The following is a 25487-nucleotide window of genomic DNA, read 5'->3' as shown; positions in this document are numbered from 1 at the left end:
TGGTAATACTGAAAGATGGATATTACGTTGTAAGAACGAGTGAACATCAAGCTAATAGGAACTAATTCACCCTGCTTTTACCCCATGCTGCTGCAAACAGTCTGCCAAATGAAGGATTTTGTGTGATTTTGAGTCCGCACCCTGCGTTATACAAAGCCTAGTAATCGGTAAAGAGATAAAACGTTGGAACCTAAAACCATTTAAACCCATCTCTGCCATAACAAGTAACTAACACATTGTCTTGTAAACCACCTTTACCAAGCCCCAGTCTTAAAAAGCACAGTATCACAACCTTTACCGGACACTGTGCAGAATAAGATATGATTATGAAAATGATTTTACAGGTGACGTTCCCCACTTTTTAATTTCATGATTTTTATGATTAAAATAATACGATAACAACAAACTATTCACTTATTCTAACTTAGATGGCACTATATAGGCAACCACAATACTGTTAGGTATAAGATATAAAGGAACCAACGATTTAAGTTTAAAATAAAAAAACTGGAAGACGACCATTGAGTTGTTTACCAGCTTTCTTTTGAATTTGTATACGTCGATCTGCCCTAGTACTTTTTAGCGTCAAGTCTTACCATGGCCGTAGTTGAGATTTAATGGATGCAGGAAATGTGACGACTTTCAGTCCATTCATGAATCTGGACTCTCTGAGGATATTTCAAATATTGAAGACGATTAAAAGTTGTATAGTCACAATCGATCACCGTAGCGCCATCGTGAACACGGGTGATAGTATTTGGCACATCATCATCATCATCATCATCATCATCATCCGCCTGCCGCTGCTTTTAACATCATTGTCTTCCTGTAGGGGACCGTCTAAGATTTTGCAAAGTTCCAAAAGCGAGATGCATGCATTGAGATCAAAACCCAACAGTAACTCTATCGTACGGAAAAATTTGAAGTGACAAGTGCTGATGTCGGACATACAGTACGAAGTAACACTTTGGATATGGCTATTGAAAAATACTCACATGTGACGGCGACATCGTCAAAGTAATGACATAGTGAATGGAATATAATGATAAACAAAATATTTACTGTACAGAATATATCGAAGGGTTACATAATATAGTAATATTTTCCCTTTCTACATTTCTTGTCGTAATGTTGGCGACTACTTAATTTGCACGTGAGCTTTTCGTTACTGGTATGCCGTTACAGGTACTCGTCAGGTCATTGAACCCGCCAAAATTTAATTTAATTAATCTACCCACGAACGAATGAGTCACAAATTCTCGAATTGATTTTTCGAATCCTTGGACCAAGAGAGAGGCTCGCTACGGCTGTCATGAAACATCGCCGCTGGTGTCACGCGAGAGCTTTTTTGTGGGGATGGGAGCCCCCGCCTACAAATCGTAGCTTTCACGCGAAAGACTGGTAATTGACACAAATCAAGCAATTACCTATTTAGGATTTTTATTTTCTTCATTCAGAGCCTCAAATAATTTTCACTCATTTCCATGAATCAATTTTAGCCATCTTAATCGGCTTACCAGCATTCAAACACACCGCGAGTGGGTTAGCTGCCAAACGCGTCTGCCTCGGAGAGAAGTCTTCATTGCGGCCGATGTTTCACTGAATACTGCTAATTTTGACTGATTACCCCGCAAGGTGGGTGCCATTGCGCAAGTCCAAGCGAACCTCAGTTAATTTCCTGCAATTTCGATCCCGACATTTATTTATTTTACTCGCCGATGACGAACACAAACAGGAAACACCCAGGAAATGGACGAGGAGAGTTTATCCAATCAATCGATCTATCACGGTAGTTTGTTTTAACAGGAGCCTTTTACAGTGCAGTCAAGTGGTCACAACGAGAAAGCGAAGGCAAATTTCTTCGATGTACAGGCAAGATATGCCCGATGTACGTGTAAGATTAGGTAAGAGTGTTTTAATTCGTTGTGTGAATATTTGCCTAGCCATTGAACGTAATCGATCGTGTTCATTTCGTCTTCTTTTATGTCCATTTTTCTGTCTCGGTTTTTTATCATGTTCGCATTCCGGAATATTTGCAGTATTACAGACGTGACGGGGCTATTATAATCAGTTCCAGGGCCTGTATTCGGACGAACCTTGGCTTGCTATTTTCAATTTTGAGTAATCCGGACGATCGACCTTCATCATAAAAATATATGTCTTAAATTCGTTGAGCAAGAACACCTGATTACGTCCATAGTTAATCCTTAGTTATTAATGTTTTATATTTCATGATTCGGTTTAAATTTTAAATTGCGACGCCTCGTAAAAATAAATAATGTAACTTGTAGAAAACAGCTCTCTCGTTGGTCTTACTCGTTCACTAAGTGGTGAGGGTAATTTTGAAATCTACAACCTGCGAAGAGCATTTCTTACAGATTTGACGAACACACTTTCGACGAGGACTGATCTTATCGCTGTCTAATGCCAATCTGTCGTGGAAATGTCTTTTACCGGTTAACAGGACATTTAATAGCACATCCTTCAATGCCTTCGTATTAATGAGTGTTGCGCTGGATTTAAACATCAGTCGCAATGCATGTTCAGGCTTTTCTCGCATTCCCTTGGGCTGATTTCCAGAAGGGGTGATAAAGAATATTCGCCAGATCAGGTGGTAGGTAGTAATACCTTTAGTGGTGCTTTCCAGCAGTATCCATTTTGCCATTTTCAACAACTTACAGGACAAGGCTGCGGGGATTAAAGATTTATCACTGTCACTAGGCACGACGGGAATGGAGGATTCCGACGGATTAGTTTTTTAATATACAGCAGACCACTAGATGCAAACTGCATTCTTTGAACTAAATAATAATCCTCATTCCACAAATTTATCGACGAAAGATATTATCTTTCGTCAATAAATTTGTGGAATAAAGGCATCGCCTTTTGACTCGAAAAAACAACAATATGTATTAAGCTATTATGTATACCGCATAGGTAGCTTACAATAGGTTTGGGAGAAAAATGATTTTTTTCAACTTGACAAACTAGGGTCAATGACCCTGCGATGTGACTTGACGACGGAAAAACTGTGCAAATGACAAATGATTTGAACGTTTCCGGAATTCGTAAATTGCTCATCGTTGAGTCGGCTTACGCATGTCAGTACGGTAAGTCCAGAAGACAACCCCGAGGCCAGCTCAAGGCTGTGAAAACTTTCGAGATTCCATTTCTTATACACACTCCTGGTTTTCTGTGTCACTCTGATGTGCAAAGAAAAGTACCGACAGTTCACGCGTGACTTGATGCAACAAACAGATGAACATCTTTTCCAAAACTACCAAGTAGAATTCCGATCATTTGTGTGAAGTCGTCACCGGAGAAACAGATCTCTTGCCCCATTTGGAATTCTTGTAACGTCAATATAAGTGTATATAGAATGCAACGCTTCCAGTTTTTGTTTTAGCTTGTCCCAATATTTAGCCTAAGCAAATCTTCAAACCACTGCAAAATGTCGCTCACACGTACATTTCACGGTTTTTGGCCCACATATCGCCCCGAACAAACTTAATATTGTGCAAGATTAACACAAACTGCTTATTGATGTGCACGTTTTGGGGGGAAAATTAGACAGTAATCAGCTTTGTAGCTTAAGGCTCCGTTAGCTATAAGTTTTGGTATATTTCCGATATTTTTGTGATTCTGATATTAACTACAGTTATGTCAAAATTATGTTGAAGTAGCTATGTTCTACTCCTCAGTGCAGCTTGTATTTGTGTACTGTCAAATAGTATTGTGGACAAATTAATTCTAGCCCGGACTGGCATTCGTTCGTCAAATCTAAATCTAGCATTGCATATTGGACAAATTGTAGGGAGAGCAATGGCGGCCATTTTGAATTTCAAATATATAGGTAAAGTTATGGACATTTATTTTCACGGTATAAAATTTTGTACCGTGACTTCCAAATTTCATCCTTGATTTTGAATGAAAATGTTTTAAGAAAATTTACAGTTTTAAATCTTTCTATTTCTGGGTGCGTACTACCTCAAAGCAGAAAAAGAGAACTGACCGGACGTTTGTCGTCGATGTAATACGGTTCGATGCTCTGCGAAAGCATCAAGTGCTTTGACAGATAAATACAATAAAAAAAACTTTTGTGAAACAGAATTACGGGCAAACAAACAAGACATCTGCTTCTGTGAATTGGTATTTGAAAAAATAGTATGCGGTATTCTAACAGAAGGGGAAACAAAATATTTTCTCAAAGTAACAGTGCGGCCACTGAGAAAACACTGCGAGAAATGATGCCAGCAGGCATGCACGAGGTTAATATTGACAGTGGCGAGGCGCAAATTGACGGATTGACGCGGTTTCGAAAGCTGAACATGGAGACATCGCCTCTGCTCTGCTACGCGTAGCCATAGTGCGTGTAGCTATTATGATGTCAGCAGATACGCCGCGCTGAAACCTCTCGTCAGGGTCAAGTGACCGGAGAGTCGAGAAAATTAATCCCGCAGACATAAAGCACTCGATCTTCGATCAGTTTGGCTTGGCTGTGGAACGCTGTCGGTGAGCATCATTTAGAATTTATAAGCAACACATTCGATGATGGGGTTTGTTGAGAAATTATTGAGAGTATCTGGATTGACTCTTGTCTCGTTGCAAATGGTCTTAGCCGTTGGTGCCTTTCAAGTAAAGAGAAATGTTGAAATTAAGTTTTTTTGCAATTTTCTTAATTTTCTGTTTTCATTCTCAACTTAATTCATTTTAGGAACTTCGTGCCCTCATTAAATTAAACACCAAGTTTCAATGCTGCCAACATGTCAACACAAATTCGAAGAGATGACGTCACCGACGAAGTATGTATTGCCTAGGCAATATTTTATAAATGCCGTGTATTTCTTGATGATTTCGTTGCGCCTTGAATGATTTATATTAGCCGCACGTACACAACTTTACGGAAACGCCCATTTGCAAAATGATATTGTAGAGAGTTCTTGGATACGATCTTCTGTATTTTTATCGACTGATTTGTACTCATTCCCTCACCCTCTTCATAGCGATGCCAAAGGCTTGTCCGTTGGAACATTCATCTGTATCTTGGCTCTGACTGGGCTGTGAGCTTTGGGTAAATATGCTGATTCTCAAAAGTTTACAAACATTTGGGGGGAGGGGGTCTACCACCTGCGGGGATTCATTTTGAAGCTCATGGAGTAACTTCAAGTGTACACAGGTTTATTTTGTGAAAATTGGAAATTTAATTTTTTACCCACAGTGTTAACAAAGGCATGCAGCCATTTTAAATTCAGGCGTCGGTAAGTATTTAGTTATTTGTTTATTCGACACGGAGGTGCGCACAACCATATAAAAATGTTTAGTTTCACTGTGAACGGGCCGACACTTGGCTGAATGTCACGGATACATAAACGCAGATGATACGATTTACTCCCTTGCTCTTGGCAGAAGGACATGGCATTGAGTTTATGCATACACAATAAACACCGCCCAAGAAAATGATCGCTATCATGGAAACTGATAAACGGCACTTGTGATCGACAGTGACAAGAAACAATTTACCGTCGTTATTATACTTACATACTGGTCGTGATTGTTTTAACAAAGATCCGAGAGACTATTTCATGCTAAATATTTGGACCAGTCAATGGTCGGTTAATCCGTTCGTGCGGACTGCCTTGTTCATCGTTGGTAAACTAAAAGTCGTTCTGTTATAAACTGTTAAAGCTTGGGATTTCGCGATTCTGGAGTGTGATTTATACTACCACTGTTTGTGATATACTTAATCGTTATTAGTCTGAACAAACGGTTGATGAAATATTTGGTTGGTGTCAATTCGGCAAACGTTGTGTACAGGCACAATACCGCATATGCAGAATGAATGGCAGTGATCTAGTACAAGCAGTTTCCAAAGTGTTTGCACTGTTCTATTAGTTAGAATAATGTCTGTAAGTTTTTAGCTCACGTGTTCACACACGTTGGCTTATGTCGCAGCGATGTCTGTCTGTCTGTCTGTCTGTCTGTCTGTGAGTCTGCCTGTCTGTGTGCCCGATATCTCAAACACGGCTCATCAGATCAGAATCAAATCTGGTACATAGATTCACTTTGCAAATAGCAAAAACTGATTTTAGATAAAATGCATATACATTGAGAACGACTGTACACAATTTGATGAGATTCGCTACAAATATTGATCCCACCAAGATATATCAGCCGCGAAAGGTATTAAGGGGTGACATGAAAGATAATTCCTAATTTGCATTTTTTATTGAACTTTCCTAATTAGGGATATATATCTGAATTAATTTGATCAAGGTTGATGAGATTTCCTATCTGCATTGAAGATACTATGATACAACATTATTGAAAGTCATTAAGCATTTTAACCTCAGCCAATTTCTTATTTGCATATACAATGAACTTTCCTAATTAGGGATATATATATCTTAATTTACTTGACCAAAGTTGACGAATCTTGCTACATATATTGCAGTTATAATGATACAACATACATCAAAGGCATTAAGCATTTTAATTCAGCCAATTCCTTATTTGCATATTTAGTGAACTTTCCTAATTGAGGATATATTTCTGAATTAACTTGACCAAATTTGACGAAACTTGCTATGTACATTAAAGATACTATGATACAACATTATTGAAAGTCATTAAACATTTTTACTTCAGCCAATTCCTAATTTTGCATATTTAATGAGATCATTTCTGTCAATTCCTTATTTGCATATTTAATGAACTTTCCTAATTGGGGATATAAACTGGTATTTACTTTGTCAAAGTTGGCAAAATATGCTTTGTACATTGATGATTGCACCAGGTTAAAACAATGTTGAAAGTCATTTTGCATTTTCATGTCAGTTAATTTATAATTTGCATATCTAATGAGCTTTCACAGTTTTATATAGCCTGAAGGATATGACCAAAGGCAAATATGCTTGCTATATTAAGTGGTGATACAATGACAGCAGTCAAAGAAATTTAGTATTTTTAATTCTGCTAATTACATATTTGTATACTTAATTACCTTTAGAATTAATCTGTCGTGAATATTGTTCATTATGTTAATCATAACACTTTCAATGAAGTTGCAAACATGTGGCAAAGGTTCAAATTTACACATAACTGCAATATATAATGAAACACGTGAGCATTTTCAGTTCATATCTGGTTGCTTTTGACAGTCTCTGACTGTCTGTCTCTTATTCTGTTCTCTCTCTCTCTCTCTCTCTCTCTCTCTCTCTCTCTCTCTCTCTCTCTCTCTCTCTCTCGTTCGCTCCCCTCCCTCCCTCCCCCCTTCTCTGAAGCATTCAAAGCGCTGTCCAATTTGTCAATACAGTAGACATTTTTCCGGTGAACTTCTCTATTTTAAAACTTAACGACACATTTTTTCGCATCTTTACAAATAATGCCAGATCAGGTCAAGCAAAACGTTAAAAAGGACTCACTAACCTACCGCGGCTCCGGTGCGATGATTTCTTGGAGACGTTTTATATATGGAAATACAAAAAAATTCGCACCTGCAAAATATGGACATATTGCGTAATGTATTTCGTTCCTCACTGCTCAGTTCTGTACAAGAAGGGTCACCGTGGCATGTCTGACTCTTTGAAGGAGTCATGTCGCAGTTATAAAATAATAAAATGCTGATTTTTAAAGGCATCAGTCCCCAAAATTTGTTGTCGATACACAATTGTTTAAAGCTTCCAAAATTGAGGCCTAAATATGCTTATCATTGTGACGATCATCGCAGTTGTTATGATTTTTCTTTATCGTTTGTTGTTGTTGTCGTTGTCGTTGTTATTGTTGTTGTTGTTGTTACTGCTGCTGCTGTTGTTCCCTCGAGCAGTTGCACGTTTTTGAATGTGCACAGATATATTGTTAACATGGTCACTCTGCGATCAGCGACGAATAAAGATCAACGACGAAAATCAAGAGGCAATACTAAGTGTTTGATTGAATGGAAAAGAACCTCATACGTGTATAACTTATTTTGTGTTTCAATTCAGTTTCTTCTCAATGAACTCAACTGTTTCTACATACAGATTCAGTAAAACATCAAGACGTGCTGAATAATTGCCCCCACAATAATTAACGATCAAGTCAAGTATGTGAAGATTCGCGGTCGAGTCGCTAATTAAATAGTTGCTAATTTCCGCAAATTGGCCGTTGCATTCCGTGTGTATTTGTTTTTGATTTACTGGACTCATTTGCGCATGCGGCGAATTAAATTGGCAGGTCGCTTGTTGATTTTAGCCCCGTTATAATTGCTGTACTATGTCGAGTACGTGCGAACGGCCCAAGAAAAACACATTATCGCTGGTAAAACAATTAGCAGGCGATTACCGCGTCCCATTTAAGCCGCTTTAAAGATATCACACCGATAAAGTACCGCTATTTTATAGTTGACATAGATCCATGGCCTGTTACCCGCAGAGCAAAAGGCTTTTTAATGTCAGTGTGACTCGAGCATTCCACCGATGTCAATTGAACGTACACATTTTGGTGTTCTAGTCTCTGAAAGAGGTAAGTCAAATCTAGGGTCTAATACGCCAATGTTTGTCTTTCAAACTCCTGACTACGGTCTCTGCCTTGGTTTTCGCCGAGAGAACGATGATAAACATATTTGATTTCATACTTAGCACGAATCTTATCCTCTGATCAATGTAACTAACCATGAGAAGAGATAGGGATGTTCTTGGAATGTGACATGTAAAAATAACAATTTTTGATCATAGTACGAAAGGCTAATTATCACTTACATCTCTAACCCTTACAATGTAAATTAGTTTCTTTCTGTTTTCGGTATGATACATCGAATAACCGGTTAAGTTGGCGTTAGGTTGCTGACTTGACTATGTACGATACTGGTATCCCACAACGACACGACTGTGTAAGGCTGGGAAGACAGGCTGGTACACGGGACAAGTTTCTTTTGTCCAGGCAACCGGGAAGCGAGAAAAGTACTTAAATCACCATGGTCACATCAGAAACATACGCAATGCACGTGCAGTGCATCTAACTTTTAAAGACGGCGACACTTTGAGAATTGATTCCGTTTAACCAGCTGCAGAATAGTAGTCGTTGTCTGCGTTGTTCATTTGTTCTGGACAGTAACAGTTCTTGTTGACATGATGGAGTTTTTATTGCTGTCGTCTTATCTGACAGTTCACCGACGGAATACATTGACCTGTTTTGTGGTTGAAAAACAACGATTCTGTCAGAATCAATCAATTCTCTCGTGGTTCTGTTCCCGCGTTCTTTTCAACGAGGACACTGACCAAATTTTGATGGTGCTCTGTCACGTGACTAATTTCAATCGAGGTTCTGTGCATGTCAGGTTTTACAGGAATTCGTTAAATTGCGATCGATGAAGCTTGTCTGAGAAAAGAGCTTTTCTTTTTTGTCGAATTCGTGGACAATTTGTCAAAATTTAAAAGTCGTTCGTGCTGTAAGTCTCCGACGGCAATCGACTCCGATCACATCCGTCATTTCTAGAGTGTGCCTTTTAATTTAAAACCGTTCAAGTAGTAACATTTTAACTGCAACGGAAACGAAACGCGGTATACGGTACTCCAACAACAGATTGAGTAAATCCTTTCCCACAGAAACGAATCACATCAAGGTTTATCCCAATCAATGACACTGAATTACTGGCTTGTATGATTTTATTGGCATGAGAAAATACTTTAAGAACTTTGTTCTCTTGGTGACCCGATTGTGTTTTCAAGATACTTTCGTCATGCAGCTCGTAAGTTTGAAATGTAATTGAGCAACTTGAAAAGAAAGCGTTACACATTAAAACTCTTCTCGGTTTAGTATGTGTTCTCCAAATGTTATGATGCGTTAAACAGTATGTTTGATTCATTATTTCCTAATTTATGTTCTTTCTCAAATGAACAGTCGTTGATAACCTTACTTTCGTCACAATTTGACCTTACTGTCAGAATTTCGACGAAACTCAAGTTGAATGCCAGCCTTCACGTTGCTCTGATTCGATCTTGACAGTATGACGTGGACGACATAAACGCTTCTGTAATCAGTCATCTTTCCTTGAAAAGGAGGTCACCGACCTCAGCGAAACGCTCGTCGCGTTGAAAGTCATGTTATACCTCCTTGGAAGTCAGAGAAACTTTTGCGAAGGAAGAGTTCTGAAACTCTCGATCGTCGTTGTACAGAACATTGAAGAGACTTGCATTTACCAACGTCGTTCAAAGATGTTACCAAAGCTAACATGCCTTTATCGTCGTTTCGGTACCAAACGATGGGTAGATTACCGACGAGACAAGTACTGGTCGACCACATTCATTGAGTGACGTAACGCAGCTTTTGTGAAATACGAAATCAAATCTGCGCCTTCGATTTTCTGGTTTTACGTCATGTGACTTCTCGGCTTTTGCTTATACAAGGATATTTCCTAAGTTCCGATTCAAAAAGACCACCGTCGAATTCCTGAAGAGAATCAAGGAGTTCGGCTTAATAATGTTATTAGCGTCTCCTTGAATGGATTCAAAATAATTTATAGAGACTTCATCAACAAAGCGTGTCCTCTTAACATAATCTTGATTTACATCAACGTCGTTCTGGGTCGACACACAGCTGCCTCAGTGCTCTGGGTAAGAAATTCACCTAAGGTAGAACGCGCCTTGGGGACAGATATTCAGACTCTCAAACTTTTTCAATTCTTTTCTGATATACCACTTGTGGGAGTTTATTTTAAAGCTCTTGGTGTAAGAAAACCTTTCAACGGCTTGGTTTTCCGAAAGTTGAAATTTCTCTCCATACAGTTAATACAGTGATGGCGGCCATTTTGAATTTCAAATATCGGTAAATCTTGGATTATTTGTTTTCTGGTAACAAAATTTGCGCGGTAACCTCCGATTTTTATTTTTGATTTTGAAGGAGAATGATTGAAAGATTCCTTAAGGAAAGTTTGAGCAAAAGTTTAAGTCTTTCACTTTCGAGGCGCATACTACCTTAATAATGTCATTCGATTCTACAAAATACTTAGCCTGTATAAATTATTCGAGCATTTACAATATCTATGGCTTTCTTGTCGTTTTTGTTTACTTTAGGATTCCCATCGTCAGTTTATCTTTCATGATTTTAATTTCCCCCTTACAGTCATCGATCTTTCAGTCTTCAAAACAATTTCTCGGTTGTTTGTTTGTGCTCAATGATACAAAATATCTATTGTTATATAACAGCACATCTCTATGTGTTAATATCGAGTAGTGCATCCCGCTACAAACTAAGCTCGATTCCCCAACCCACTGCATCTTTGATCTGTGTACTTTTTCGTTCCGAACTGCTGTTCTCGTAAACCCTGGGGCCGACGAATAGACAGTATAGTGGTCATAGTATACATGAAGGAACATTTTGGCCGTAAATTTGTCAAAGTTATCTTTACGATTATCCTCCGAACCTCATTTCAAGCTTTACACATCTTTAAATTGCGACGTCTCTGTCACTGAAGTTGTGGTCAGCTTTATATGTTTTCCTTTAAATCTTTGCTTAAAAAGTATGTTACAAGAGAGGCGACAAGACATAATTTGGGCGTCTTTTTTAAGTCAAGAATATTTGCACAGTTTGGTGGATGTATTCCACCGAACCATAGAACTCAAGAATGGTCGATCTCGAGGACGTTGCCTTGAATTTGACCAATATCTATCTAAAAGCAGCCATTTATCAATTCCTTGGCGGCCAAACAATGCGTTATGGCGCAGACCATTCTATCAACTTCCTTTTTATTTATTTTTCATGGCTTCGCCAACCTTGTTTTCTCCGTTACAAAGTAAGATTTATTACTTAAAACAAATCTTGGATTTTTTACGAGCACATGATCAGCCCTCACAACATGTACAATCACTTTTCTGTCATCGAATTTGAGAACGAATCGCAGTCAGGCTCATAATAGGGCAACTGTCTATGTAAACTTCGTTTTTTAAAATTATAATGTATGCCTCATAGCATTAACTTCAGAAATAAGCCGAACGCCAACATGCTCTATAACTCGATGACACTGCCCTCATGGGGGGGGGGGGGGGGCAGCACTATACGCAAATGATCATTTGGAATTTCCTTCGCTGTTCATTATGACCTCTTCATTCGACGATCGAGGCGGTGAAGAACTCCAAAAGAAGTTTTTGAACGAGCACATGTATGTCATAGCCATCGGCTTACATTCGATCGCTGCTGCTGAGATATTGCAAGATTGTTGGTCGATAAACATTCTCCACTGACAATGGTTAATTAACCGGTTGATTTGCATACTGCCCTTAAGGTAGTACGCCCAAAGTGAAAGACTTAAACTTTCGCCCAAACCTCCGTAAGGTAACTTTAAACCATTCCCTTTCGAAATCAAGAAGAAAAATCTGCGGTCACCTTTAAGAATTTTGTACCAGAGAAACATGTTACCAAATATTTACCGACACTTGAAATTCACAATGGCCGCCATCCTTGTGTTAACGCTTTGGGTGAAAATATTTTGTATTTCCACAAAAATAAAACCCTGGATAGTTTCTGTTCTTCTTGAACTTCAAAATGAACCCCCATAGTGGTAGACTAAAATTTTATTATAGAAGTTTGAGAGTCTGAATATCTGTCCCCGAAGCACATTCTACCTCAACACCCATTGCATAAAGAAATACGTTTGTCTACGAAATCGAGCATTAGTTATCGCTGCCAAACCATGTATCAGTATGTTCTATTAACAATTAGCGGACAATAGAGCGATGGGTTTGTGATGCATAAAATTTGAATTATCTGAAGACACAAAAATAATGTCAATGATTCACAGTGTTCTATTAGGATCAGGACGAGACAAGATAATTCACCACTCTTTCTCTTCTCAGTGAATATTTTACGGTCGGGTCACGTGACTCTGACCCCTCGGCCTTTACCCAGTGGTAAAACGAAAGCCAACTACCTTTAAATAGACGTTGCGCGTTTGTTTTGCTGCAGCTCTTGGAAGCACTATCGACCGGTTCTTTTATACGATATAATTTAAAACATCTGGAGTCCCCCGGCGGTTCCAGGAATGGCATAAAACAACGACTAATCTAATCTCCTGCATTAATGAATCATTTCATCCTTTTAATTAAATATGGAATACACATAGCATCGCAAAGCTACTATAAGTAGTTTAATTAATCATGCATCTCACTCGGTACACTATGCTGTATATGTGATTGAGATCTTTGTATATGCAATTAGACCTGTAGACGGTCCGTCTTAAATATCATATACTTCAGCGATAACATAACCATCACGATGTCACGGTGCACGTGGTGTTTCAATTCAGGGGCTTCGTTTATAAAATGCAATTAAGCGTCTTTATCTTGTAGCTTGCCAGGTCTTGTAAATAATTCTAAAAGCATACTTGCTCGTACTGTAATCAGGGGAGGAGAGATTATTGACACATATTTAATGTGGTGCGTTCATAAGTCGTAAATTTCAATGCACTGCGGTGTGGTGCGGTGAGCATAGATCAAACGGAAATGTACACTATCTTACAGCAGATGAAAAGAAGGTTTAACAAACTGTTTAAAAATCTACAGTGTTCCAAAATCTATCTGATGTATAGGCAAGTGATATTTTTTAAATAGTTTTAGCTCTGTATTTTACTTCCGTCTATCACCTCTTCTTGTGTGTTGTGTATTTGGGAGTGTATACTTTTTAAGTACAGGTAAAGCTGATTATCATAATTATTAAAAACGATATCATGCGGCAATGGACCAATCAGAATGCTCGATTCGGAAGTCTTTATCTATTCACGAGGCCCTTCATGACGATCATACTGCTCTAATCGCAATTGTGGTGAGTGCATTGAAGCGCAGGGAAACTATGGGGTAAAATCTGAAAACCTCACAATAATTTTTATAAAGTGCTTTATTTGTAACGCAAGAAAGTGGCCTATATGTGTAGAAATCCAATACAAGGCCGTGGCTTTTAATGCCAAAGCCTAAAGCCCCAGGGCTTTTATCGTAGGATCCGGTAGAAGAGCCCTCGTACTCAGGTTTATCCTACACATCAATTTTAATAATAAATGTCACGAAGGAATTGTGAAAATGTACATATAGCTTGGATTTCTCCCCATATACTGCCATTGCTTAACACTGGTATTTCAATCGGAAAAGCTAATAACTCACTTTAAAATTGTTTCTTTCGGAATTAAGAATTTTCATCCAAAACATTTGGGACTTTGTTACAAATGTGCCTCACATTATCCAGAACGGGTCAGGCAGCCCGGCGCTACCTGATAATAATTGGACCGTATCATTATAAACCAGAAATTATTTCATACCAGTATATTGATAGCGCAAATACAGCGATCAGATTGGTCGAGACGCGAAAAGAACCGTGGTATATTGGCGATATACCACGGCTGGCATACGCGCGAGCTCTCAGCTTGAACAAAATTCCGTTTTTGACGTTCCACGCTAGAATTTCAATATACTGTTATGATATAATAGCAATAAATCACACCCAGCGAAGGTATACCACTCGATTTTGACCAGTCACTACATATATGCACTCGCTCTCGCTCGTGAAAAAATGTCGTGAACTGGTCAAAATCTCGTGGTATACCGTCGCTGGGTGTGCTTTATTGCTTAAATATCTTACGCGCAATCAAAGTTTATTTATTTATTTATTTATACGTGAACTTTCACACCCTAGCCGACATAAAAGTCAGTATATTCATTTTAAGGTACTATAAAAGTAAAAGACTTAAAACTTGCTCAAAACTATTCTCAAGAAAGTGTTGAACCGATCTCTTTCAATATAAAGGATAAAAATCAGGGGTCATCGTGCAAATTTAGGTACCAGGGTTACAAATTACCTAACTTTTACGGATATTTGTAAATCAAAATGACCGCCACCCCTGTGTTAAGTCTCCGAAAAAAGCTTTTCTATTATTATACAATGTTTTACTAAAGGAGCTTCAAAATGAGCTCTTGCAAGTGGTAGACCAGAAAAGTATTGTAAAAATTTCGAAGTCCGAATATTTGTCCCCGATGTGCATCAGCCTCAAACTGTTCCCCGAGTTATAATTAAAGGTACTAAATTGGTCAGAATCGTATGTACAGGTAATTCATGTAACTGGTCACACACGCTGTGACCTTGACATTTACTAACGGCCCAATACCCCAGAAGAAGATTCTTCCTTCCCCTAGAATGTAATGTTAGGTATACGTCAGTTTGATGGCACTTAGCGGAAATATGAGCCACTGGTAACTACTTTTTGGAACGCATTCAACTTTCTGTCATGTTGCTGTGTAGGTCTGCTTTAATTACGTGTATCTCATAATTGAAAAGAAAGATGTGCGATCTATGTAAGTTGCCCAGCATTGTGTGTATAGACAACTCTGGCCGACGACTCATTTTGACGATGATTTTGGAAGACAACCGAGACGACAAGTTTGTGGCATTGTGATATTTTCAGCAGTGAAACGGGAAAAATTTGAGAAGAAAGTTAACAAACTTATTCAGACTAATCCCTGTGTCGTGAGGTCACATTTACATGTATAAAAATATAAGGTTGTTTCTAATAATCCAGCAGCACTTAGGCCAAGTCACTGTTTCCTCTGTTTTGCAAACCACAGTGACCTCCCGATCATTTATGCGGAAAACATTCAGGACGCAGCAGACCCACTTTCTTCAAGCCTCGCGTAGCGAAAAATAATTAGTGATCACGACACATTTAATGTGAAAAGTATGTGATTGGAAAAGTGCAAGCACTTCTCATTGGAAAGGCATGAAAGGTCCTTCATACAGCTGACCGACTCGTAGGAATTCTGTACTGTAAGACCAATATGCCTGCTTGAACAGGAATACATTGGTACCCTTTCACTGTACATGTAAAAGCAGAAATAATCAACGATTATTATTGGCAGCATGTATGTATGTATGTAATATGTATGTATGTAATATGTATGTATGTATGTATGTATGTATGTATGTATGTATGTATGTATGTATGTATGTATGTATGTATGTATGTATGTATGTATGTATGTATGTATGTATGTATGTATGTATGTATGTATGTATGTATGTATGTATCTTTCTATCTGTATTACGTACATATATATGTATTAGTAGCATTGTCATTACTAAAATTTGTATAACTTTGCAGAGAAATGTTCATAATTTATTTGAAACTTATACTCACACACATCTTTTCAGCAGGCCTAGGACTGTTACGCATGTTGCGTAAGTAATATATTGAATGGTTGGGTTGTAAATGTAAGATATCATAACATGGGTACAATAAGTATGTCTACAGGGTCTATGATATCTTAAACGTAACATGGTTTGACTAACTTTGATTTAGTTGTTTACCTTTGAAATATTTCTAACAACACGATAAGAAAGCGTTAGATTAAGTTTTGAAAGCTGTGGAACGGAGTTGCTTTGTGTGGACACCACTCTTGTCAACTGAAGCCAGTATGACGTGAGACTGAAGTCAACTACATTTTGAGGCAGCCACGTTTACAGGCAGAAAGCGGTAGCACTATATCTGTCATTTTCAAGAATTGCATGATTGGAAAAGTGCCGATCTAGCAAACTACAAACCTCGTTTTGCAATACAACGTATCCATCTCTCGTCCGATCACTTTAATTATCGATCGATATTTTTAAGTATAAGGTAGATTTTAGGGGGGTAATTCATTTCATAAGATTAGAACAGTAATCGCACCAAAAAGAGAGCATGTAATCCCTTTTTACACGTAGTTTCATTGCGTTGGGTTTTGACGCACCCTAATACTGAATTAGGTCAAAGTGCCCTTGTCTACCGCAGCACGAATCAAGTAGAACGGCGAAAATCTCACACTGGAAGAATTTGTCTTGGAGTCACATCTGTTGTAAAACATGTAAATGATTTCCGTGAACATAGCTAACCATCGTAAAACTGCAATCGCTGCTTTTAACCATTTTCCAAATGTTTTACGAGTTTGCAATTCTCGTGTGTGAGCCTTGGCACTCGCAAACATTGTTCTTTTATGTGTTCATAGCCGTCAATAAATTTGCAATTTCATAATTGATTTCCATGGACTTTGCGGTGCACCTATATTAAAGTACAGCGACCTCTGTCAGAGAGAAGACGCGACCCTGAGCTAAAGGGCGCACATTAAATTTTTAGGTGTTTCAATAATCCGTACCTGAGAAAGTTCCCAAATTAGATAATTTTTTTACGGTTTTCTGTTAAGTTCTCAAACCCTGCTCATGAATTTCCCTTAGCGAACCGTACGTATGCTTCTCGACACAAACGGACTCTCGAACGAGAGCCTAGGTGATTTTTTTACATGGAAGGAGCGCGTGAATATTGAAATATGCCGCGGGGGCGGAGACGCACCCTGTTTGCTATAATTCCTCACGTCTAAGTTATTAAAAGTGAAATTGGTTCATATCGACCGTCCATTACCCCTTTTCGATTACTCATGTTATCATGATGATGTCAAGAGATGTCGGCGTTATGTATTGGCATGTAAGTTCTCTCTCTGTCTTTCCAATGGCACTGGATCAAGGGCAGTCACGTGATTCACCCGTCAGTCAATTTGCCTAATAGCATTGACGAACAAAGTCATAATACGGTAGGTAGAGTACGAAATCGTCCTTTTGTTTTCATGGTGAGTATAGACGGGCGGTAATTAATACCTCACAAAGCGTAGATTATGTCCACATCTTGTAAGTCCTGGAATGCCCGATTCTGTTTGAATCCGTTCGCTCTACGGTCATATTTGATGTCCCATCTTCCATCTCACTTCCGTTTTCTACGACCCACGCAGTTGCCAAGGCGACAACTAATCATGGCTTTATTGTAATTGCCTCTTCCTGTCTAATCGCGCTCTCAATGTCTATGATCAGATTCATCATTGCTTCTCGAGATATGTCAGGCGATCGAGTCCAATTTTGAACTCCCTTTCCCCCCGCCCTTCCATCATCATAAGGAAATACCAAAATTTATTTCGAATATCATTTTTGGATAATAATTTCAGCATCATGTTTACAAAAATGATTTTGTGGTCAAAGAGATACAAGTGGACACGATTTTACATTTTTTTAACTCGTCGAAGTAGACGTATGTCAGAGACGTCATATTCGCATGGTTGGGAGTGCTTGTTGTCCAGAATACACTGAGACTGATTTATCATTGGATTGAAAGGGTTTCAGGTTTACCACTAGTGAAAGTTGCTCGGCAAATCCCTTGACGCTGAGGGTTCTTTCGACTGTTTGTTTTCTGGGGGTTTGAATTCATCACGACAGTGTTAAACCCCCAAAATCACGATGCTTAATCCGGCGTTTCGATAAACATCTGCCAAGTCTTTGTCACTTTTGTCTCTTTATGCACAGCTTTATTTCTGATCCGTCGTGATGCAACTGACGCTCTATTTTCTCTGAGTTGTTCACAGTAAATCGTCTTATCCTATTGCCAGCAACGTCTCAGTCCGCTACGGTGATCATACGTTGCCATGTAAATGCCTCGACCCACAGTCCCTCCCACTATGCTTCACCCGGTCTGCAATATCGTTCTCGCTCTTATGACCGTTACGCAAGAATCTTGTATTTGAATTTTCGCTTTCCGTGTTGGTCAATGGCCGCAATGTAAACATAACAGTATTCCTTCGACCGTACACAATAAGCACATAACTGCGCTCTCATTTGATAAGACAAGAAATCGATTTACATATCAATGGTCCTCGGGAGTGCAAAGCCATTGTCACTGCCCATTGTCACAGTATGCTGTGGATTAATGTGTGTAACGTCTCCAAGTAGTTAAGAGTAAAAGTGTAGTGTGTCCTTCTCTTCTGTTTTAACATCACACTGGGAGAATCCTTGTCTGCGAGTGATACAGACAGTTTTATACCAAGACGCCATTTTGATCCAGGGAAGTGGTGAGTTTCATGAACCTTTTTTGTGGCCAATAACTGGCATGAAACATGTGATTTTTACAGGTGTAGTCTTTTAACAAGCAGACAGGAAAAGGTTTCACTGTCCTTTGTAGACGCCAGGAGAATTCCTACGATTGATCGTTTTTTATTTGGGAATAGAAGCTGAATCACATAATTTTCGTTTTCTATTTTAACGTTGAAGAATTTTTGTTCCCATCTGTTGAGTATTTTCATCGAGAGCCTGCGTCGGCCTTCGGGCAGTTTTACTTTATTTGAAGCCGCTCCGATCGATGATCGACGGAAGATCAATACCCACACGCATAGAATTGCGTGCTTGAAAGCTGAGTAGAATGCTCCGGCTTATTTGCCGTTGTCACCCTAGCCGGGAATAGAACGCTCGCCCGATTTCCACAGCATTCGGTTGAGAAAACTCATTTCTTTTCTGGGTCGGGTCTTACCACAGGCATTGGACTAACTGTCAAAGGTACATGTAAGTGGCGTCCCTTATCGGCTAGCTTCGGGTCGACACTTGCCAAAGTTGCATGTAAACGTCAAACGCTAATTGATTTAGTGTCAGTGGAGGCTGCTCGTTACGTGCATTGGTGTCTGGGACACTGACTGCACCTGTCTTGTTGTAGAGGAGACTGAGTTTAAATAACAACTGGGCGACGGTGGCCGCTGCCGGGGAGCGTCTGCATTACGAAAACTCCTCAAGATTATTCATCAATTTTGTTGAATTTAAAACATCTAGGGAAAAAAATATGTCTGTTCTCTCTCTCCACCCCCGACTCAACGTTTCAAGTAATTGAGTGTTCTAAACAAAAGCATTCATAAAGGCGCTGCTAGAAAAATCGCTGTTATTTAAAGGTATTTGCTAGGCGGTCGGAAACGTCAAATGCGTGTTGTAAGAGGATTATGTAGTGATTGTGAAGGATCCTCCCGATTCAGCAACTTAAAATGCCTTGATTCTTGCCTAAACCACTCGGTAATATCAAGGAATATCAAGATTTACTTGAGTGTGTCTGTGTGTGTGTGTGTGCGTGTGTTACCTTATCCCCGACTGAGTGTAAAATATTTAGTTGCATCAGCTTTGTCTTATTGACATTATTTTTAACCTTTTATAAAACAGCTTTCTGTTCTACTCCAAAGTCATGTGAAATTGCTAACTATTCAGTAATTCAATAAAACCTGAGTGTAATGTGAAATGTAAATGTTGATTCAGAATTTTAGTCGACACTAGAATTCTTTTACCTACAATAAACATGTTGCATAATTCACATATTGTGCTGTGTTGATTGCGTTAATACTTTGTACTTCACAGTACGCCAGGAGGGATAGTACAAAACTGCACAAGTTTTACAGACCCCCAAAAAACCAACAAACACCAGCCCTTCGAAATTTCAAAATGAAATGCAGTGATGGGTATTTGTCATGACAGGTCAGCATGAAACTGTAACACAGTTTGAGTAGTATTAATCTTAACAAGCGAGATTTCAGATTGTTGTCATAATTAACTCGGTGCTAAATTCAAATTTCTTTTCTCTGGTTCAAGGGATTTTAGATGCATGCAGAACACCCCGTCACAAACGAAGATAGGAAGTCGGTAAGGAGGACGCCAAGAGTGACAACATGAAAGCTGTCTTGCCGTTCTTTTTGCTGTTTGCATTTGTTCGAGGTAAGTCCATTTCTTAATTTTCACTGGCCTACAAAACGCATTGGCTCAAAGAAAAAAGAACAAGGAAACTTTGAAAATGACCAGCCGCTCTCTGAGCCGTTAAAATGATCAAAAGGGAAGGGAGGGGTAATGATGTGAGTGAAATCCGTGACGTCACCAATATTTTTGCAACGCAAAGGATGTAAATTACTGTTAAAACAATGATCACAACTTTTCAAACTGCAATATTTGCTCAATTACATACGACACCAAATTCATCGCGTCTCCGATGATGGCACTATATAGAACTCTGCCCCTAGGGTAAAAAATGCAACGTGACATTCTCAGCTCTCTCGGAACATTCCCTTTTATGTCAAACCAGAGTCTCTTCACCCACTGTGGTCAAACATACGACATTTTGGAATCGTCCGTTAATTCATGTGGCGAACCACAATATTCATCATCAACGAGTTCAAGTAACGGCTCCCCTCAATTGAGACTAGACAGTCGACCTTACCCACTGTGATAGTTCTTTGTAACACCAGGGAATATGGAAAAGCGACGTATAATCGTTATGGACGCATTGTGGATAGCACGCTAATGCAGAAGTTAGCCTCGTAAGTTTCAGCATCAACATTGGAGAATTTTCTTATGAGGATATTCACCCCTCCAAGAATGCTCGGCTGACACATCAAGATGAAAATAATGTAACATCTTATGCATGCCCTTGTGATCATTAAACTATCACTCAGATGTGAAGTCTGTCGCAGATATGTGATAAATCAACGCGTTTGTCAGCGCTGAGCATGTTTTGGTAATAGTTTAATGATTTATTGTCACAAACAGTATAGATAATTTAGCTTCACTCTGCCACTCGGGCCTTGAAATATGCATCAACATCGACTAGGACGATATCCAAGGTAATAGATCGATTGATCATTGCAGTCGTTAAATGTCGATCGGTAGGTTTCCTATCTTTCAAACCAATCATCTGCTATGAATTCCCGCATGTATACACTTTCAGTTGACATTCATCATGCACCGTCACCCAGTCGATTTAGCGCAGTTTAAGTCTCATTGTGATATTTGTAATTGCAAAACACTCGCTGTTCAAGCACCGACTGTACCAGCGATGGCTCGGTGCCAGAGAGACGTGACTTGGTTCGTGGTCAACAATAATTTGATCATGCAACTGATTAGCCCAACTGTTTTAAAAAGTACTAGTATACGAGCGAATAGTAACCCGAACAACTGTAAGTTCAGCAGGCTTAACTTACACATGTACCTGGTGTTTTGTGCAATTCATTGTATCATGAGGTAAAATGTAAGAAATGAGTCAAGTTATAAAGGACATTAATTTCTTGGATTAAAAGTTTGGCTAGGGAGACGACGATTGGGCGCCATATGTGTGCTTCTATAATCGGAAGACAGGGGAGAATCTAATATTACTGCTCGTTAAGGGTCGACATTGAATTGCAGTGGTTTGAACGTTTCAATTCTTCAGTCTGACGTTCACAGTGAACAATGACCAGTAATCCGGTTGTGGTCGAGAGTTAAGTATTTTCTGGACGAAGTACAGCATTTTAACTGGAGTCAAGTGTTTTAAAAGAAGTAGATATTCCAGTAGATTATTTAAATGGGTCTTTACGACCTGCTAAAACCCTCCGAGGAATGGTGACCCTTGACCTCAGTGAACATTGATTGCTTATCTCAGTTCATTGAGAGAGAGACCTTTAGTTTACATGTAAAAGAATGTCGTGACTGGAAGCAAAACCCTTTTTAAAAAAAAACAACAACACAGTTTTCCGAGAAGTAGAACCACATCTGGTATATTTCTGATATCTGGTATATTTCTGCTGCCTCCTTGAGCGTGTTTTTGCGATATTGTTAACGGACCATCCCAACGATTCCGTGATATATATTGGCGTTTCCGGTTGAAGGAAAAAAGTTCTTAAAATCGATTTTGCGTATATTCCATTTGCGTATATTCCATAGAATGTACGTCTGACAAACTTGACGATGTTTCCCCTGCAGCAATAAATGTGTTTGCAGCTGATAAAGTGCGTCGACTCTAAATCGTCATCGTAAAAAGCGAGTCCGCGTCATCTTCTTGAGCGTCAACTATATGGCTTCACGGCATGACGAGGCCCAACTTGCTCGCGAAATGAACGGGTCATATAGTTTCTCACCTCAGTTAGAGCAGTGTACAGTATCGGACAATGTTACATATGTACTGATACATTTACAGCTCCTGTAAACGAAGGTCACGTCCGCCAGAATTTCAAAACGAACAAGTTTCTTTGACTCCCTAAGTTTACGAAGTATATAAGGTTCAATTAAAGGGTTTACAATGACGTCTGTCTTTCTTATTACTCGCTTCTAAAAGGGCTTAAGCATAGAAGATAAAATAATCAACTAAAAGTTATAGTTTCCCTCTGTCTAGACATTGATTTTCTTCCCGCTGGCTGAAAGGCTAACGCTCAGAATTGAGAGAATGTCCTTCCCCTCAAAGGTAAAATTTCTTTTCAAGGCACTGGTGATCACAATTAGTACAAAATACAAATGCATCAATAATAAGTTAGAGTCGTGTTTTAAGGCTCTCTGTCTTGTTCAATATTAACTTGTGGGATAGAGAGGCTTTTCCAAATGTTTTTGTATGCGGTAATTTGACATGCACTGTGCCGAGTTCTTTCGACAGCCATCACACCACCGCTGCTGTTCAACGCATCGCGTATCAAGTTTCGATCACGGAAAATCAACCGAATTTGTAATGTAAATAAGTAGTGGATATACATGCCAATACTTCAAATTTGCGATATTTCAATTCTTTCTTTTTCATTGCTAAGAAAATGCCACTGCTTTGCCAGACTCTGCAACCAAGTTCAAACTTCAACCTACAACCTTTCACCTTTCACCGCTGGCATTATCCTACCGCTGGAAGAACAATACTCCCTGGAAATTGAATTTGACTATTATTTGTGGAATCACTTAATGTTTATTGATAAAAAGTAGCATTGAAGGCCTTCGATTACCGAGAAGCCCAATTTGCTTCAATTATCTATTTCAATCCTTAATTACCCTACTCAGTTTTCCGATAGTATCTCAGTGTTTGCCGCAAAAAATAAAATTTGAATTTCTTTGGTCCATTATTGTGGCCTTATCACAGAACAAACGACTTTTTTAGAATTTCAAATAACCAATATACACATTAATTGGATCGACGTCATCCCACGATGACCCGAATAATGGCTTTTGAGTAATCTGGAGTCTTCAGCGAGATTAAAGATACCCTTGACATAACAAGTGCTATTTTACGTACGGTATTTTACTATATTACGCACGATACCTAGGTCGTATTGTCAGCTTTCAGCTCTGCAGAATTCTTCTCTCTAGTAGAATATACTAGAAACGCTTTTGCTGGTGGTGTAAGAGCTCGTCGCCCAGCTATTTCAATATCCATTCATTTTGTTCCCTGTATTTTTAATGTATCTATGTATAGCTGATGGTTTATTTGTGTGCAGGATCCAGGAATGTGCTGGCAGGTAAAAATCTGATACTAATCTGAACTGCAAAATAAGGTCATTCTGTGATATCATCGTTAATGAATCACATCTCGTATTTCTCAATGCCGACGGCATTTTAATTAAGAGAAACTATTAAAGTCCCGGGAATATATTATTGTTTATCTCCGCTGTGCTGTCTGTGGCTGTGATTTCATGATTTGTTTTCTTCGTCATAATGAGTCAAATTCGCTGCTGGATGTTTTGATGTTTTTAGTATCGCCATAAGTACAATCGCGAAAGGTACAAAGTCGATATTGCCAGCGTTTCTTCACCATTAAATTAACAGCTACAAATCAACTAGGAACCCTAAAATAACTCAATTCTGTATGCCACTGGCCTTAATACGTCACCTTTGCACCCGTCATTCCTCTTATTTTAAATGCAAGGGCAACCTTTATAGCAATGACACGTCAATTGCACAGATTAAAACTTTGGAAATAGCCATCAAAATGGAGGCTGTTCTTGCTGGAACACGGGAGCACATTTAGTTCAAGTCTGTTCTTTATCTAAGTGAAGTTTAAGGCATGTTATGTAGTTAGTTTCCTTTGACATGTCTCAAGGCTCTGAACAGTATGATTGACTATTGGTACAGTTCAACATTGATAAATCATAACGCTTCTGACTTCTCTTTCAGTTTTTTGTGTGTCCATGAACATCTGTTCTCAATTTCCGTTATTTCACATCAAGGATTTGCCTTGTCATCAGCCAGGAAAGATTTGTAACTTTTGACTTCGCACTTTTCACCTGCATTCTACTTGACTGTCGTCGCCCGGAAGTGGTTGGATGCTTGATGGTTTTAGGCTTTGTGATCTAGCTTGAGTTGCGATTGAATTACCTTCCTTGATTCCTATGAGCACTTAGACAGTCATGCGCTTACTTCACGCGAAAGAAATCTGGCTCTGGCCATGCAGGATAACAGATCTAGGCACAGTACGTGTTAAACGACATCTTCCACTACCGCATAACTGCAAACCGTCTCACTTTACAGCAAACGCAAACACTGACATTCGAAACCAGGCCAGAGTAGTAGGTGTTGAAAAATTCAAGCAAGTCCCGAACATTCATAAAGTAACGTGTCCAATGTTAAATTCACTTTCCACAGCTCATAACATAGAGAACCTTTATCGGCACAATTAATATTAAGTCTTCCAACAATCCTCTGGTTCACATGGCAGTGGGTTTATCAAATCGATGCTTAAGTACCAGATACAAGACTGTGTTGAACATAAAAACCTATACACTGGTCGATCAGACGTACCAGCAAATATTGTGATCAATCGGTTATTTAACCAGTAAATTATTTGCTATTTGACGAGTACCCAAACTCACGAGGAATATCGGACCGTAAACAGGTAAATTATAGAGACCTTCAATCGATCGATGTGTCAATCAATAGATCGT

At 39.0% G+C, this 25487-nt stretch overlaps 1 protein-coding gene across 4 annotated transcripts in view; it reads left to right on the top strand.

Annotated features, from left to right (window-relative positions):
* Positions 1-25487, top strand: part of LOC139121710 (neuronal acetylcholine receptor subunit alpha-2-like) — a 58259-nt gene that overhangs the window by 12008 nt on the left and 20764 nt on the right. The window contains exons 1-2 of one of the 4 annotated variants that reach the window (XM_070686803.1): positions 1533-1904; positions 20422-20544. In XM_070686803.1, the coding sequence (XP_070542904.1) occupies positions 20499-20544 (46 nt within the window). In that variant the 5' untranslated portion in view covers positions 1533-1904; positions 20422-20498. Of the gene's footprint in view, positions 1-1532; positions 1905-8371; positions 8500-18614; positions 18873-20421; positions 20545-25487 lie in introns of those variants that run through there. The other 3 variants (XM_070686804.1, XM_070686800.1, XM_070686802.1) reach the window with 3 other exon arrangements.

Source organism: Ptychodera flava, chromosome 21 (genome assembly GCF_041260155.1).
Source record: "Ptychodera flava strain L36383 chromosome 21, AS_Pfla_20210202, whole genome shotgun sequence".
NCBI lineage: Eukaryota > Metazoa > Hemichordata > Enteropneusta > Ptychoderidae > Ptychodera > Ptychodera flava.
The sequence above is the reverse complement of the archived record's forward strand: the minus strand, read 5'-3'. Positions and strand labels throughout refer to the sequence as shown.